The 16,240-nt window shown below is 29.4% G+C and overlaps 1 protein-coding gene across 3 annotated transcripts; it reads right to left on the bottom strand.

The window, feature by feature from the left end:
- Positions 1–11,750: 11,750 nt before the first annotated feature.
- Positions 11,751–13,300, bottom strand: LOC147923836 (uncharacterized). 3 transcript variants are annotated; one of them, XR_015587067.1, is made up of 5 exons: positions 13,130–13,300; positions 12,808–12,997; positions 12,531–12,681; positions 12,044–12,298; positions 11,751–11,954 (listed from the first exon to the last, which is right to left on the bottom strand). XR_015587067.1 is itself a non-coding variant. In XM_087495813.1 (4 exons), exons 2-4 carry the CDS (start codon positions 12,901–12,903, stop codon positions 12,240–12,242), a joined length of 306 nt encoding a protein of 101 aa, XP_087351939.1. In that variant the 5' UTR covers positions 12,904–12,997; positions 13,130–13,255; the 3' UTR covers positions 11,751–12,239. The 3 variants fall into 3 exon arrangements, 1 of the variants encoding a protein (XP_087351939.1); XR_015587066.1 differs by having other exon boundaries at positions 12,808–13,267; XM_087495813.1 differs by having other exon boundaries at positions 11,751–12,298; positions 13,130–13,255.
- Positions 13,301–16,240: the final 2,940 nt, after the last annotated feature.

The following is a 16,240-nucleotide window of genomic DNA, read 5'->3' as shown; positions in this document are numbered from 1 at the left end:
TCTATCACGCACCAATGTTTTGACCACCGATAAGTAAAGCTCCTCCTTTCTGCAACAGTCCATCTACCTTCATTGACATCGATCATAGATCCAACCTTTATTACGACAATACTTTACGAATATATATCCTTCCACGACATCGATACTCCAGTCATATGCTAATCTTACGTCAATGTCATGAATCATCGGTAGGTTTCTCCAAGATAATGATGGATTTGAATGGAGTCAAAGCGTGCCAAATTGCAAACTTCACGTCAATTTGTGATTTTAGTGTGATACTACTAGATTTAGTATATGTCGACAAGTTGTTGCTTTGCACAACACCAACCGCATGTTTAGTATATGTCGACCTCGATAAGATTAAGAAAAATGGAACGTTGAATATAAAAGATGAAAATGATATGGTGAACAAATGATGGAGAATGAACTACTCATGTGCTGCAAGAAAGGGAACATAACCACAACCAAGAACACAAGCTATAAATGAAGCTTGTTTGCTGTTTTTTCTTTCTCATTCAAGAATCATCTTTCTTGACAAACACTGATCAGTTCATGTTTATCTATATGTTTTGTTGTTTATATCGTATGACATTTTATGAACTCTTAATAGATGGATCATGAATACAAGCTAGAAATGTAGCTTAATTCCCTGATTCTTATTCGAGAATTATTTTTACTGACAAGACCAAAATAAATTGTTTCATGATTATCTATGTGTTTAGTGACAATTCATGAGTCCTTAATCACGTGAAGTCTAGAGACCAATCAACTTTAGATTCCTTATCAAGAACACAAGCTATATATGTAACTCGTTTTACAGTATTTATTTATATTTATTTTGTTTGTATTCGAAAAATCATCTTTATTGACAATGACGGACAAAGACAGATCGGTTCTGATCATGTATATTTTTAACTGGTTACGGTTTAAGCTTTTAATCGCGTCAAGGACAATAAGTTAATATGTCTAGTTAGCTTGTATAGGCTATATTTTATTTTTATGGTTGAACTGCAAATAAGTTACCAATTGATTAAGATATAAGAGTTAGTGGTACAAGTCTCCATTTACATATGTCACGAAATCCATGAAATTGATTGTTGGCTTGTCATCATCTTATGATAAAATAACAGATACTCACTCCATTTTAAGTTATAAGAAAATTTAACTAAAATATCAAAAATAACTTCTAATTTTTCACTCTTTTTAATTTTATATTGATAACAATATCTAATACTTTTATTTAAAAAAATTTAGCCGAGGATAAAACACTAAAAAGCCAAAAAAAAAAATATATACTTAAAGCCAAAAAAGTCAGATAAATTATCTTTCTGCATAAAACTTTAATCTTTTTAATTATATAAAACGGAGTGATTGAAAAGATGTTGATGAGTTATATTATATTAATCTCTACTAACTAACATAAAGTGTTTCCTCATATAGATGTGTTTCTCACACTATTATTATTCTAAGGATATTATACGTTCATGTGTTATTATTTTTTGTAAACTAACTATTAAATCATGTAGGTCACTAGGCGTCATAAAATTTTCTCCATATCTAAAAGTTCAACTCTTCTTTAATATTGTAAAAAATGTGAGGACTCAACAATATGTATGATTTAGCTTCGATGACTCAACTTACAAAATCTAGAAATATTACAACGTAACGGTTGAGTTGAAGGCGGTAGGGAATTTTCTTATCTTCATATATGAATTAGAGACCGTCGAAAGATCTTTAATTACAAAATGTAGATTTTGGTTTTTTTAAAAAATTGAGAACTTGTTGATAGATATAAACAAATTTTGCATTATTTATTGAATCGTGCTTTTGTTTTTTTTTCAACGTGCTTTTGTTTTCCATATTGTCGGTATGTCAGCACACTGAATAGTACTAATCCGTCGACTACTTACTTTATAGGCACGTAATAAAAATATTTTATTTATCAAACGGTGAATCAATCGAGTGGTGCGTAGGTAAACCAACAAGGTTTAAGGTCGTCGATATCATACTTCTAAATAAAATACTCACGTAGTATCTTGCGCAGAAGCTGGTGAGGAAATTTCAGATAAGGTCTTGGTTTATGCAGCTGAGGATCTAGCTCCCAGTGTCAGTGTGAAAGCTGTTGTACAGAGACTTTGTTTATGTGGCGAATGTAATTTTACATGTCCAGCTGAGTCAGTCTCTATTTTTTATTCTTTTTCTCGATCGACACTGCCGGTTCCTTATAGTGTCGGACTTGTATTGTTTCAGATGGGACAGCTGAGTGAAATTTTTGATATATATACATGCATGTTTTCTTTTTTGCTCATATAGAAAATTTTCTACAATCTTAATCGAGCACCTTGATAAATTACTATAAATTTAAATAACAACGGAGTAATCCACAAGACTATTAATCAAACATCGCTTCGTGTAATGACATTTTTCTTTAATTAACTTTAATTTTAATCAAATAGCAAATGACGAAATAAGAATACTCAGATTCCTCTCTTTTCGAAAGGCTCATAACAATGTGAATCTTCCAATATTATTGCTTTTTCTGATAACTTGTTTTTTTTTTTTTTGGGGAAACCATCAGCGTGAAGAGACATCAGCATGACATTAATTGAATACGAACATGGAAGACTAGAGTTAAGAGCAAGAAATGTGCTATTAGTGACAATGGATAGATGATAGAAAATGCATAGGTGAAAAATTATCACTGTTGCTTAAGTGAAAATGGAAACGACTCAAATCATTAACGGAAACCATAAAGATAGAAAAAAAGAGCACAAAATTTATGGAAAGTTTGCAGAATATGTTTTCTGTGGAAGACAAGAATGTTCTAGGGAGGAACTATGGGGTTTAATCAAAACATCTACCATTATAATCACAACTTTAAAAAAGCATCAATAGGATGATTACCTGAAGCAAAGACATGCAACTCTCTATCTTGGCCTTTTGTTTAATCTAGAACTGGCCAAGGATCCTACATATCATTAAACCCACTAGTCGAATATCTTCCTTGTCTCTAATTAACAAACTTTGAATCTCTTTTTTTTTTTTTGAATGTAATGTTAAATTAATTCAAGAAAAAATATCGTCTTGTTACATTAGATGCAAAAAGTCAGAAAAACGATTGAAATTAAACAGCATAATGTTACTGAGGAGCTCCTGAAGCAAACCAAACCGGGAGGCCTGTGTCATATCTTCGGTCACCCTCTCGCTGTATTCCGAACTTGTTTGTTGAGCCAGGCTATCAAAGCTTATTCCAAACTTTGAATCTCATTTATATACAATTAATATATTTGAACAATCTAAAAATTCAGAAGCGTTGAAACGTATGTGTATTTAGCTTGAAGAACATATAGTACTCATTACTCAATGAACTAGCTTGCAGAATAACACTGGGTTCGCCTAACTACCCGGAAACCGAATAATACATTAACACAACATTGAGATTTTTGTTGATTTAAACGACGGTGAAGCACATCAAATGAATCGACCAAATAATAATACAGTTTGATTACTAGTATCAATAGTCACGAAACCCGTACGTCACAAATCAAATGACATTCAGATTTTTTTTTATATATCATTGACCTAGACCACACTAAAAAAATTATTTAGTGATTATCATTGGGTATTTGATAGAATGATTCTATGTTAAATCAAATGTATGGTTTTTTAATATAATGTAATATTAATTTTATTTATGAATCAATTTGCAATTTATATTTTATGCAATATAGGTTTCAAATAATTGAAATATAGCACATGATAATATACATTACAACAACATTAACAAAATGATACAAAACAATATTTTACATCACTAATAAAATGATACAAAACAATATCTCATAACACTAATAAAATGATATAAAACGATATTTTATAACACTAAAGAAAGACCATGAAAAATTACATCATAACACGAATCAAATGTTGAATACTTGAACTAGTTGGTTATTTTATTTATTTATTAATCAACCTTTAATTGGAAGTTTGTTGGAGGGGTTGATCAGTTTTGTATATATCTTGATGGAATATTACATGAAAATTCTTATGTTGAATACTTGAACTAGTTGGTTATTTTATTTATTTATTAATCAACCTTCTTGATGGTTGACTTAAACTTTCCCATGGATCCAAGAACTAGTTGGGATTAAAATTAGTTTACTCCATTTTAAATTTTATAGTTCCGTTCCATGCAACAATGTACTATAGTACTATGCGGACTTGAGTCAATTTGGTCCTTTTCTTGGTAAGTCAACTCGTCACTCAAGTAGACTATTTTAGACAATTAGATACACATAGGAAACTAATTTTTTACGATTACATTCTATTAAGAAAATGAAGAAATATTCATGGTTTGTCTACAGACCAATAGTCACGAAACCCGTACGTCACAAATCAAATGACATTCAGATTTTTTTTTTTTTATCATTGACCTAGACACACTAAAAATTCATCTTCGATACTATAACCATAAAAAAGTAACTGGATAACTATATTTGTGGGTCTTTTCAAAGTAAAGAGGCTTACTTCGCAACAACTAATGGTTTCTGTCCAAAAGTTAATTTCCTGCCATGATCTCGTACCTGGAAGCAGCGCGAACAAGAACAATCAGGTAAAGCTACTATAAAGCAGTTTTCCCATTCAAGGACAAGGTCAGAAACACACCTTATTCTCCATTGAACAGAGAGCAAATTTCCAGCCAACAGTATGGTTAATTGCATAACGGAGCATCAATCCATTCACTCTTTCCAGAATTAGGAACCCCTTTTACAACAGTCAACTCCCCTGGCACGGCCTGATCAAGAGCAAATTGAATATATCACGTTGGTTGACGAGCCTACAACTATATCCCTGTTTCATAGGTTGGTTTATAATTTTGTTTCATACACTCCACAATTCCTCATATACAGGGAAATAGAAAACAAAATTAGACTGAACTGCAACTGGACACTGGACGCAAAACAGAATCGAACACTCATCCAATAACGAAAATAAGAAAAAATAACATTTCAGTAATTATATTATACATATTGTACACAACACTCTTAAACTAGAATCCATGACATGACAAAGACAAGTAATAGAACAAATATGATGAGATTATACAGACATGCCTCCTAGTTATCACATCATAGAATTTCTTCAGCTTCTTCTCTTGTCCTCCAATTTTGAAGACTAAGCCCTTCTTCGTCCAACTGACTACCAATGTCACTTCTGTTCCACTAGAGAGAAAGAACAAGAACCATTTCTCCTTCTGATCCACCCACAACATTGAAATCAGTCACAAAGTTATCAACCCCGAGGGTCTTATCCATACCATAATAGACATGATCATTCCATTGTCTGTATGTTTGGTAATGACTCCTCCTTTCCTTCTTTCCGGGTATCTTTGGCAGAATTGACTGTACTATTGAATCACAAATCTTAGTCAGCTCCTCCTCATCCTTCTCATTCTGCTTCTGCTTCTCAGTCATCTCATCCTTGTCCTTCTTCTCCTTCTCCTCCACACCATCATCCTTCTCAGCAACTGCAGAAATAGCCTTCCCATCCAGCTCCGCATTTGAGTCAGCATCACCAAGCTCCTCCTTCAAACCATCCTTGTCACTCTTCTCCTTCTCCTCCACACCATCATCCTTCTCGGCAACCATAGAAATAGCCTTGTCCTAAGACAATGCAAAGATAAAAATTGTATCTTTTACATGTTAGGAAGTTGTTTTCGATTTTTTGTTTTCAAAGACTTGATGATTTTTCTTTCATCATTTGAATGGAAGAGGTTGGACCATCTGAAAATCGGTTTAATTGCAATTATCCCTTCTATGTATATGCAAAAGAACCACAACTAACAAGATCTTTAAATTCATATAACTTGGTTTTATTTTTCACAAATAAACGTTAATGTGATATAGTTTGACTAACCCAATAGATGACAAGTTTGGGTTGAGTGAAGGAAGCATTATTTGGTTAATAACTTACTTCCAACTTTTACAATAATGGAAGTGAACAAAATGTGAACTAAAAAAAAATGAACCAAAATTTCTATTTAGTTATAGGGTGAATTACTCAAATGTTACTCATTTTAGGTAATATTACCAGAATCTACAAAAAACATTTTTATTACTAGAATGTTTCGGGTATTTTCAAAATACCCAGCGTGCCCCTGTTTTATGTTACCGGAAAAAACGTTATTACAAAAATGCCATTGCCACGTCAGAAATCGCTGACGTGTACCATAACTCAGCCGTAACGCGATACAGAGTATGTTGCGGCTGAATTATAGGTATGTTGCGGCTGAGTTACTCAAAAAAACATTTGAGTAAGAGCGGATGGCTGACTTATGAAAATCTGGCTGAGTTACGCTTATAAGTCAGCCAAGAGTTATGGCTGACTTATTAAATTTGGCTGAGTTATGCGCATAACTCAGCTGTAGTAATGGCTGAGTTTTCACCTGATGGTTGAGTTGTCAAGATTTTGGCTGAGTTATCGCTACGACACGGTTGAGTTGTCAAAATTTTGACTGAGTTATCACAACGACACGGCTGAGTTGCCATTTTCCGACTGGCTGAGTTATGAAAAATGGCTGACTTATGAGATGTAGTTACGGCTGAGTTATGGTAAAAAACTATAACTCAGCCGTAATAGGCTGACTTATCGACAAGTCAGCTGTTTGACGGCTGACTTATTGGCAAAAGATTAATTACTAGAATGTTTTTCAGTTACGGCTGACTTATCAAACGATACGGCGATACGGCTGAGTTACATATTTTCAGTTCATGAAGCGGCTGAGTTTGGCAGCAATTTTTTTTGCTTTTTAATTACTGTAATGTTTTTCGTGTTGTGGCTGAGTTACATTGTTAACTAAACTTCTTTGTTACATTGCAAATTAAAAAATTAACTACATGCATGCCATAATATTTAAAATCTTATCATATTTAGGTCTATGTCTATTTTCATTTCAAATGATAATAAAAAATAATAATTTAAGAGAAATAAAATAACTAATTTAAAAAGTTATTAAATAAAAGAAAAACAGTAAAAATTATTTTTCTTGATATATGAATTAAATAAAAACGAAAAAAATAATTTTTGTATTATATAACTGAATTTTCGTTTTTTTAATTAAAAAAAAATAGATAACTCAACTTACCACATCTTTAACTCATGAAAATTTCCATGATGTTGAATAATCTTTTGAGTTAACAATCTTACAAAGGATATACCTCAAACTTGTACATCAACCACAACACATGATTATTCAAACTCAACTTCAAAAAAATTAGTTTTGTTAGTGATTGGTAACATTTTTGAATAAAATTTAGGTCTATGTCTATTTTCATTTCAAATGATAATAAAAAATAATAATTTAGGAGAAATAAAAGAACTAACTAAAAAAGTTATTAAATAAAAAAAACAAGAAATTTTTTTTTTTGATATATGAATTAAATAAAAACGAAAAAAAATAATTTTTTGTATTATATAACTGAATTTTCGATTTTTTAATTAAAAAAATAGATAACTCAACTCAAATAGGAGAAATAAAATAACTAATTAAAAAAGTTATTAAATAAAAGAAAACAGTAAAAATTATTTTTTTTGATATATGAATTAAATAAAAACGAAAAAAATAATTTTTTGTATTATATAACTGAATTTTGTTTTTTAATTAAAAAAATAGATAAATCAACTTACCACATCTTTTAACTCATGAAAATTTCCATGATGTTGAATCATCTTTTGAGTTAACAATTTTACAAAGGATATACCTCAAACTTGTACATCAACCATAACACATGATTATTCAAACTCAACTTCAAAAAAATTAGTTTTGTTAGTGATTGGTAACATTTTTGAATAAAATTTAGGTCTATGTCTATTTTCATTTCAAATGATAATAAAAAATAATAATTTAGGAGAAATAAAATAACTAACTAAAAAGGTTATTAAATAAAAGAAAAACAGTAAAAATTATTTTTTTGATATATGAATTAAATAAAACGAAAAAATAATTTTTTGTATTATATAACTGAATTTTCGTTTTTTAATTAAAAAAATAGATAACTCAACTCAAATAGGAGAAATAAAATAATTAATTAAAAAAGTTATTAAATAAAAGAAAGACAGTAAAAATTAATTTTCTTGATATATGAATTAAATAAAAACGAAAAAAATAATTTTTTCTATTATATAACTGAATTTTCATTTTTTTAATTAAAAAAAAAAAATAGATAACTCAACTTACCACATCTTTAACTCATGAAAATTTCCATGATGTTGAATAATCTTTTGAGTTAACAATTTTACAAAGGATATACCTCAAACTTGTACATCAACCACAACACATGATTATTCAAACTCAACTTCAAAAAAATTAGTTTTGTTAGTGATTGGTAACATTTTTGAATAAAATTTAGGTCTATGTCTATTTTCATTCCAAATGATAATAAAAAATAATAATTTTGGAGAAATAAAATAACTAACTAAAAAAGTTATTAAATCAAAAAAAACAATAAACTTTTTTTTTTGATATATAAATTAAATAAAAACGAAAAAAATAATTTTTTTGTATTATATAACTGAATTTTCGTTTTTTTAGTTAACAAAATAGATAATTCAACTCAAATAGGAGAAATAAAATAACTAATTAAAAAAGTTATTAAATAAAAGAAAAACAGTAAAAATTATTTTTTTGATATAGGAATTAAATAAAAACGAAAAAAATAATTTTTTGTATTATATAACTGAATTTTGTTTTTTAATTAAAAAAAAAAATAGATAACTCAACTTACCACATCTTTAACTCATGAAAATTTCCATGATGTTGAATAATCTTTTGAGTTAACAATTTTACAAAGGATATACCTCAAACTTGTACATCAACCATAACATATGATTATTCAAACTCAACTTCAAAAAAATTAGTTTTGTTAGTGATTGGTAACATTTTTGAATAAAATTTAGGTCTATGTCTATTTTCATTTCAAATGATAATAAAATATAATAATTTAGGAGAAATAAAATAACTAATTAAAAAAGTTATTAAATAAAAGAAAAACAGTAAAAATTATTTTTCTTGATATATGAATTAAATAAAAACGAAAAAAATAATTTTTTGATAACTCAGCCATAACTCACTATAACTCAGCCGTCACATGACTTTTTGTTTTCCCGTAAATATTATAACTCAGCCGTAAAGTCATATATATCATCTATTTACTTTCAGATTTTTCTTGTGATAACTCAGCCATAACTCACTATGACTCAGCCGTCACATGACCTTTTGTTTTCCCGTAAATATTATAACTCAGCCGTAAAGTCATATATATCATCCATTTACTTTTAGATTGTTTCTTGTGATAACTCAGCCATAATTCACTATAACTCAGCCGTCAAATGACCTTTCGTTTTCCCGTTTTTCATAACTCAGCCGTCAAGCGATATTTTGGCGGGAAACCATCAGTTAATCTAATAATAGACATATTTCCATTCTAAATTTAAATCTTGAGTTATAATAATTTTAATATTCAATTGTTGGAGAAATACTTTTAGAAAAATAAATTCTAAATTTTTATAATAATTATTAATTATTTGCAATAATATCTTGTGATAAAAAGCTCACTTTATGAATTTATTATGCGTGTGGATTTGAGCAGGCACATAATTAGTGATTTTTCGCACTTCCCTAACAACACTTTTTGTAATATCGAGAGACGTTTTAATACTTTTAGAAAAATAAAATTCTAAATTTGAATAATAATTATTTAATTATTTGCAATAATATCTTGTGATAAAAAGCTCACTTTATGAATTTATTATGCGTGTGGATTTGAGCAGGCACAAAATTAGTGATTTTTCGCGCTTCCCTAACAACACTTTTTGTAATATCGAGAGACGTTTTAATATTTATTAGGAATCTGACAGAACAAAAGACCCAGGAAAGAAGAATACGTTTTCATATTATTGAGAAGACCCTAAACGATAACTCAGTCATAACTTTACCATAATTCAGCCAACCCTCAAATTAGAATGACTAAATAACCGACCAAACCAAACCGAACCGGAAACTATTTTTTCCATTATTTTTGGTTAATTATGGTTATATTCGGTTTGCTATCGGTAATATTAAGTTAATCGACCTAATTTGGGTAACATTTGGATTATTTATGGTTATATATTCATCTAATCGACCCATAACCGGAAATAACCGAAAAGTAATTTCAAAAGTTTTTAAATTTTCAAATGGTTATCATATCAGTATATCCAAATTACCACCTTAAACCAAACACAATATAACTAAAACCAAATTGTTATATTAAAACCCATAATGTTGGAAATATGAACCCTACACCTCAAACCCTAACCCCTAACCATAACCCTAACCCCTAAATGTCATGTTTTGAATGTTTTACACATTTTGATCAGACTGTGTAAAAATCAATATTTGTCTATAATTATTACTTTTTATTGCTTATAATGATTGTAATATTCATTTTTTCATTCTATATTTTAATTTTGAGTTATAATAATTCTAATTTACAAATATTTCATAAGTCAGCCGTTTATGTCGATAACTCAGCCATATCAGTCAATTGTTTGAGAATTACTTTTATCTTAAAAAAAAATTAAAAAAAATTCAAATTCAAATTTTGAATTCCTTTTAAATAAAAAATCGCTAAAATCTCATTTATTACGTGTGTGGTTCTTAACAATAAACATAATTATTGTCTGTGTCTCCCCAACAACACTTTTTGTATTTTCGAGAAAGTATATAATAAATTAATATATCCGTTGCATAACTCAGCCATAATTTTAGCATAACTCAGCCAACCCTCAAATTAGAATGACTAAATAACCGAAAAAAATAATTTTTCCAATTTGGTATTTTTGAATTGGTATGTTTGGTTAATTTCGGTTATATTCGGCTTACTTTTGGTTATATTAGGCTAATCTACTTAATTACAATATATTTTGAGTTATTTATAGTTATATTTTAATCTAACCGACCCATAACCGGAAATAACCCAAAAAAAATTTGATTTTTTAAAAATATATTCAAATGGTAATAATATTAGTATATCCATATTACCACCTTAAACCAAACACATTAAAACACATTAGAACAAAAACCAAAAAACAAATAATGTTACTCATCTGAACCCTACATCTCAAACCCTAAACCCCAACCCTAACCTTAACCCCTAAACATCATGTGTTGTATGTTTAACACATTCTGGTGAGAATGTGTAAGAATCAATCTTTTTATATAATTATTACTTTTTATTGGTTATAATAATTGTAATATTCCTATTTCAATTGTATATTTAAATATTGAGTTATAATAATATAAATTTACAAATATTTCACAAATCAGCCGTGTAAGTCAATAACTCAGCCATCACTTAGTCACTTCGTTGAATTTTTTTTTTTATTCAAATTTTGAGTTCAATTTTTTAATTATTTTGTATAATGTATAGTGAAAAAACTAATTTTATAAATTTATTACGCGTGTGGATCTGAGCAGGCACAGAATTATTGGTTGGATTTCACCAACAACACTTTTTGTAATATCGAGGCACGGCACGAAAGACCAAACGAAGCCGTACGAAGTACATAACTCAGCCGTACGAAGTACATAACTCAATGTGTATCATATGGCCTCAATTCAATGTGTATCATATGGCCTCAATTCACAGAGATATGTATCATATGACCTCAATTCAATGTTATATAAAATAGTAAAACAGTTGCACTTCCTCTTCCTCACCAACACCAATATACCTTTATTTCATTCACATATTAAAGACTCATATTCATACACACACTTAAGAGTAATCTCCAAACACTTGAGAATTTACATCAATCACATGAGTAAGTAGGAAGAAGAAAAGAACAAAACCCGGTTTCGAGCTCAAAGGGAAGAGGACCATCAAAACCAGGAAGAAGAAGAATCAGTACGCTGACTGTAGAAGAAGATAAAGAGAATAAGCAGAACAGAGGAACAGAGGAACTTATTGACTTCTCTAAAGAAAAGGGGGGCAGGGATTCTCACATTTGTTTTTCGATCTGATATTCCATCCAAATCAAAGAAGAGAGCACCTGGAATATGAGCAACCTGTAGATACGGATTAGCATGGAGCCAATCAACAGACACAACAGGTTCATTGGAAGATACGGATGATGTGGCGTAATTAGCTTTTGGCTCAGTTCCAGTAGAAGCCATAACTCGACTAACGTGAGTAGATGATTTATAAGTCGAATAGGCAGAGTGTAACTGTGAGCTGAATGCTTTCTTCTGCAACAATCACTACAAAAGGTCCAAACTTTGGTTACAACAATTCAATAAAGTGAAAGAAAAACACAAATTCGAGTTATTAAACACAGACATCATCAGATAATCTACACAATTAACTACAACTCTCTATGTGAAACCTTGGTAAACTCGAAAACCCACTACTAGTACTAGTAGCCAATACAAGACTAAACCGATGAAGGAAGGATCAGAGACCAGAAGTGAGAACAACGAACAAAGAACTTACAGCTTCGGATGCATAGGCGTTGGAGAACCGGAGAATTGTACGGACTAAGGCTTGAGTATTTTTCCAACAACTTTCCAGCTGCGGATTCAGCGACCTCGTCGTCTTCTTTGAAATCGAACACTTCCATGTTTTTCTTCATCTCTACACAAATCTGAGGGAAACAAAGCCTCGCCGGTAAACGGAGAATCAATCATGTAATTTATACACTACACAGACTTGGCAAAGATGTTTGAATGAAATTGAATTGGGAAATCAAAGAGAGAGGGAGAAAAAAAACCTGCTGTTGGATCCTAGCGAAATCAGCAGGAGTCATACGGCTCATCTGATCTTGAGCGAGACGAATCAACTCAAGATCCATCAACCCGTTAAACATCGTTTTTCTAGAAGCTTCTATCGCGAGAATCAGATCGGTAAACAAACAAAACTTTCAAATCGAAACTCGCCGGAGAAGGAGGATAGCTCTGAATCTGGGATCGAGATTTTAAATACTAATCGTTAAAAGAGTTTTGAGAATCGGAGGTGAATTGTTTCTGCGGGGTTGAATATAAAAGAAGAATCAAAATAAATTAGAATTTAAGTTAAGTTAATCGGCTCTCAACCTCCTCAATTGACTAACGGAATATGCCGGCGGAACTGGAACTAGGATTTCGGACGAGAGATGAGAGAGATTTTTTTTTTGGTTATGAACATTAGAAACTGTTTGATTTCCCTTTTTTGATATAAACAAAGAAAAATTCAATTATCAAATCTGAAAAAAAAAACTGTTTAGTGAGGTGGAAAATTGAAAATGATGTGTATTTTAATTTGCTGATTTGTTTATTTTTTATTTTTTTTACTCAAAATCTAAAAACAAAATCCAAGGAGTAAATTGTAATTCCACCCAAGGCACTAAACATTTGAGTAATTTTTAAAAGATTTATAGATATGAGTAATAAACCAACTTTTGGATAACATTTGAGTAATTCTTTCTTAATTATATACACAAAAGTAAGATTTTACTCTCTCCTTATTGACTTAGCATTTAATTTCTAAAATTAGTAATTATTTTTTAAATGTAATAATGTACATTAATTTATAATTTAAATCTACACTTTACTATTAAATTGTAACTGAAATCACATAAGTTATGAATTGACTATTTTTTCATTCAAACATACTATAAATTATAATTGTAACTCCTCTGATTAAATAATTTTAGAAAAGTAACTTCCATCCCTTGAAATCCTATAAATAACCATTCCACATCATCATTCACCATATCTTAAATTATAAATATTTTATTTGTTTTGTTTATTTTCTTGCATGGGTTCAAAACTCATTGTAATAGATTGACATATCCATTGGTGTTGGTTAGTTAGTAGTGTCTTTTTGTTTTTTTGGACAAAGGTTAGTAGTGTCTAGCTAGGATAGTATATTTTATTTTCTTAATTGGGAAACTCAATAATTATAATTAAATTTATTTAACATACCGTAGAATGGAAGAAGGAAAATATTTTTGGTAGAAATTGAATAACTTAAAAAGGGAATATATATATATATATATATATATATATATCTACCAAAAATTACTTAATTCCATATTATCATCAACCAAAGTTACTTATATAAATATAAATATATATATATATATATGTGTATGTGTGTGTGTGTGTGTGTGTGTGAATGTTTAGTTAAGGTTATTATGTATATTCTACAAAGATATCCATCTGAATTAAAAAAAAATGGTGTTGTGTTTTATTAATAATCTTTTTGTTTTTTAGGTAACAAAGAAGATTAATGTTTCAATGTTAAATAATATTTATTTTTTTCTTTTCTATATATGATTTGCGCGGGTAATTTTTCTAGTATTTATATAAGACCGTATGTGGAATATTTATAGAGGAGATATTAATTAGTATGATACTTAATTAAGTGAACAATCCATAGCTACCTACTTGTATATATAAAAGATGTATTGTTAGGTAGTCACGGGAGTAATATGTCCGACCATATTATCCGAAAATAAATATAAAGAATTTTAGCAAAGTAGACAGTATTTTTGAAAAGTTTATATATTAGCCCAAGTTTTCGAAACTACCTAATTCCCTCTATAAATTTCGCCGCTAGTAAACTAAATACTTATGAGAAATTATTAGATTATACAGACACACCTCCTAGTTATCACATCATAGAATTTCTTCAGCTTCTTCTCTTGTCCTCCAATTTTGAAGACTAAGCCCTTCTTCGTCCAACTGACTACCAATGTCACTTATGTTCCACTGGAGAGAAATAACAAGAACCATTTCTCCTTATCTTCTGATCCTTCCACAGCATCAAAATCAGTCACAAATTTATCAACCCCGAAGGTGTTATCCATACCATAATAGACATGATTATTCCATTGTCTGTTTGTTTGGTAATGACTCATTCTTTCCTTCTTTCCGGGTATCTTTGTCTTATTCTTCAAACCATCCTTGTCCTTCTTCTCCTTCTCCTCCACACCATCATCCTTCTCAGCAACCGCAGAAATATCCTTCCCATCCAGCTCCGTAGCGGGTTTTTTGTGGTTTCAAGTGTAGCCACGTTTGAATTTTTGGATATTTCGGTTTGCCATGTGTTACTGCTGCTTCAATTTTGTGGAAACAAGTGAAAAATTGTATTTTTTACAGATTTGAGAAGTTGTTTTTCGATTTTTTGTTTTCAAAGACTTGATTTTTCTTTCCTCATTTGAATGGAAGAGGTTGTACCATCTGAAAATCGGTTTAATTGTAACTATCCATTCTATGTATATGCAAAAGAACCAAAATTAACAAGATCTTTAAATTCATATTACTTGATTTTTTTTCCACAAATAAACGTTAATGTGATATAGTTTGACTAACACAATAGATGACAAGTTTGGGTTGAGTGAATAAAGCATTATTTCGTTAATAACTTACTTCCAATTTTTACAATAAATAGAAGTGAACAAAAGGTGAACTAAAAAAAAAAAAAAAAGTGAACCAAAATTTCTATTTAATCATATACACAAAATTAAAATTTCACTTTCTCCTGATTGATTTAGCATTTAATTTTTAAAAGTAATAATTATATTTAAAATGTAATAATGTACATTAATTTATACTTTAAATCTACATTTTACTATTAAATTGTAACTGAAATCATATATATTATGAATTAACTATTTTTTCCATTCATTTTCATTCAAACATACTATAAATTATAATTGTAACTCCTCTGATTAAATAATTTTAGAAAAGTAACTTCCATCCCTTGAAATCCTATAAATAACCATTCCACATCATCATTCACCATATCTTAAATTATAAATATTTTATTTGTTTTGTTTATTTTCTTGCATGGGTTCAAAACTCATTGTAATAGATTGACATATCCATTGGTGTTGGTTAGTTAGTAGTGTCTTTTTTGTTTTTGTCTTTTTGGACAAAGGTTAGTAGTGTCTAGCTAGGAAAGTATATTTTATTTTCTTAATTGGGAAACTTAACAATTATCATTAAATTTATCAACATACTGTAGAATGGAAGAAGGAAAATATTTTTGGTAGAAATTGAATAACTTACAAAGGGAATATATATATATATATATATATATATATATATATCTACCAAAAATTACTTAATTCCATATTATCATCAACCAAAGTTACTTATATAAATATAAATATATATATATATATATATATATATATATATATATATATATATATATAT

Source organism: Camelina sativa, chromosome 17 (assembly GCF_030686135.1).
Source record: "Camelina sativa cultivar CO46 ecotype springtype chromosome 17, ASM3068613v1".
NCBI lineage: Eukaryota > Viridiplantae > Streptophyta > Magnoliopsida > Brassicales > Brassicaceae > Camelina > Camelina sativa.
This window is presented reverse-complemented; position numbering and strand designations above follow the sequence as displayed.

Bases quoted from the DNA above. Each gene is read 5' to 3' on its own strand.
- LOC147923836 (XM_087495813.1), bottom strand. From the start codon at position 12,903: ATGTTTAACGGGTTGATGGATCTTGAGTTGATTCGTCTCGCTCAAGAT. The intron at 12,682-12,807 runs GTTTTTTTTCTC...TGTTTCCCTCAG, and splicing joins TCGCTAGGATCCAACAGCAG to ATTTGTGTAGAGATGAAGAA. The intron at 12,299-12,530 runs GTAAGTTCTTTG...GACCTTTTGTAG, and splicing joins ACGCCTATGCATCCGAAGCT to TGATTGTTGCAGAAGAAAGC.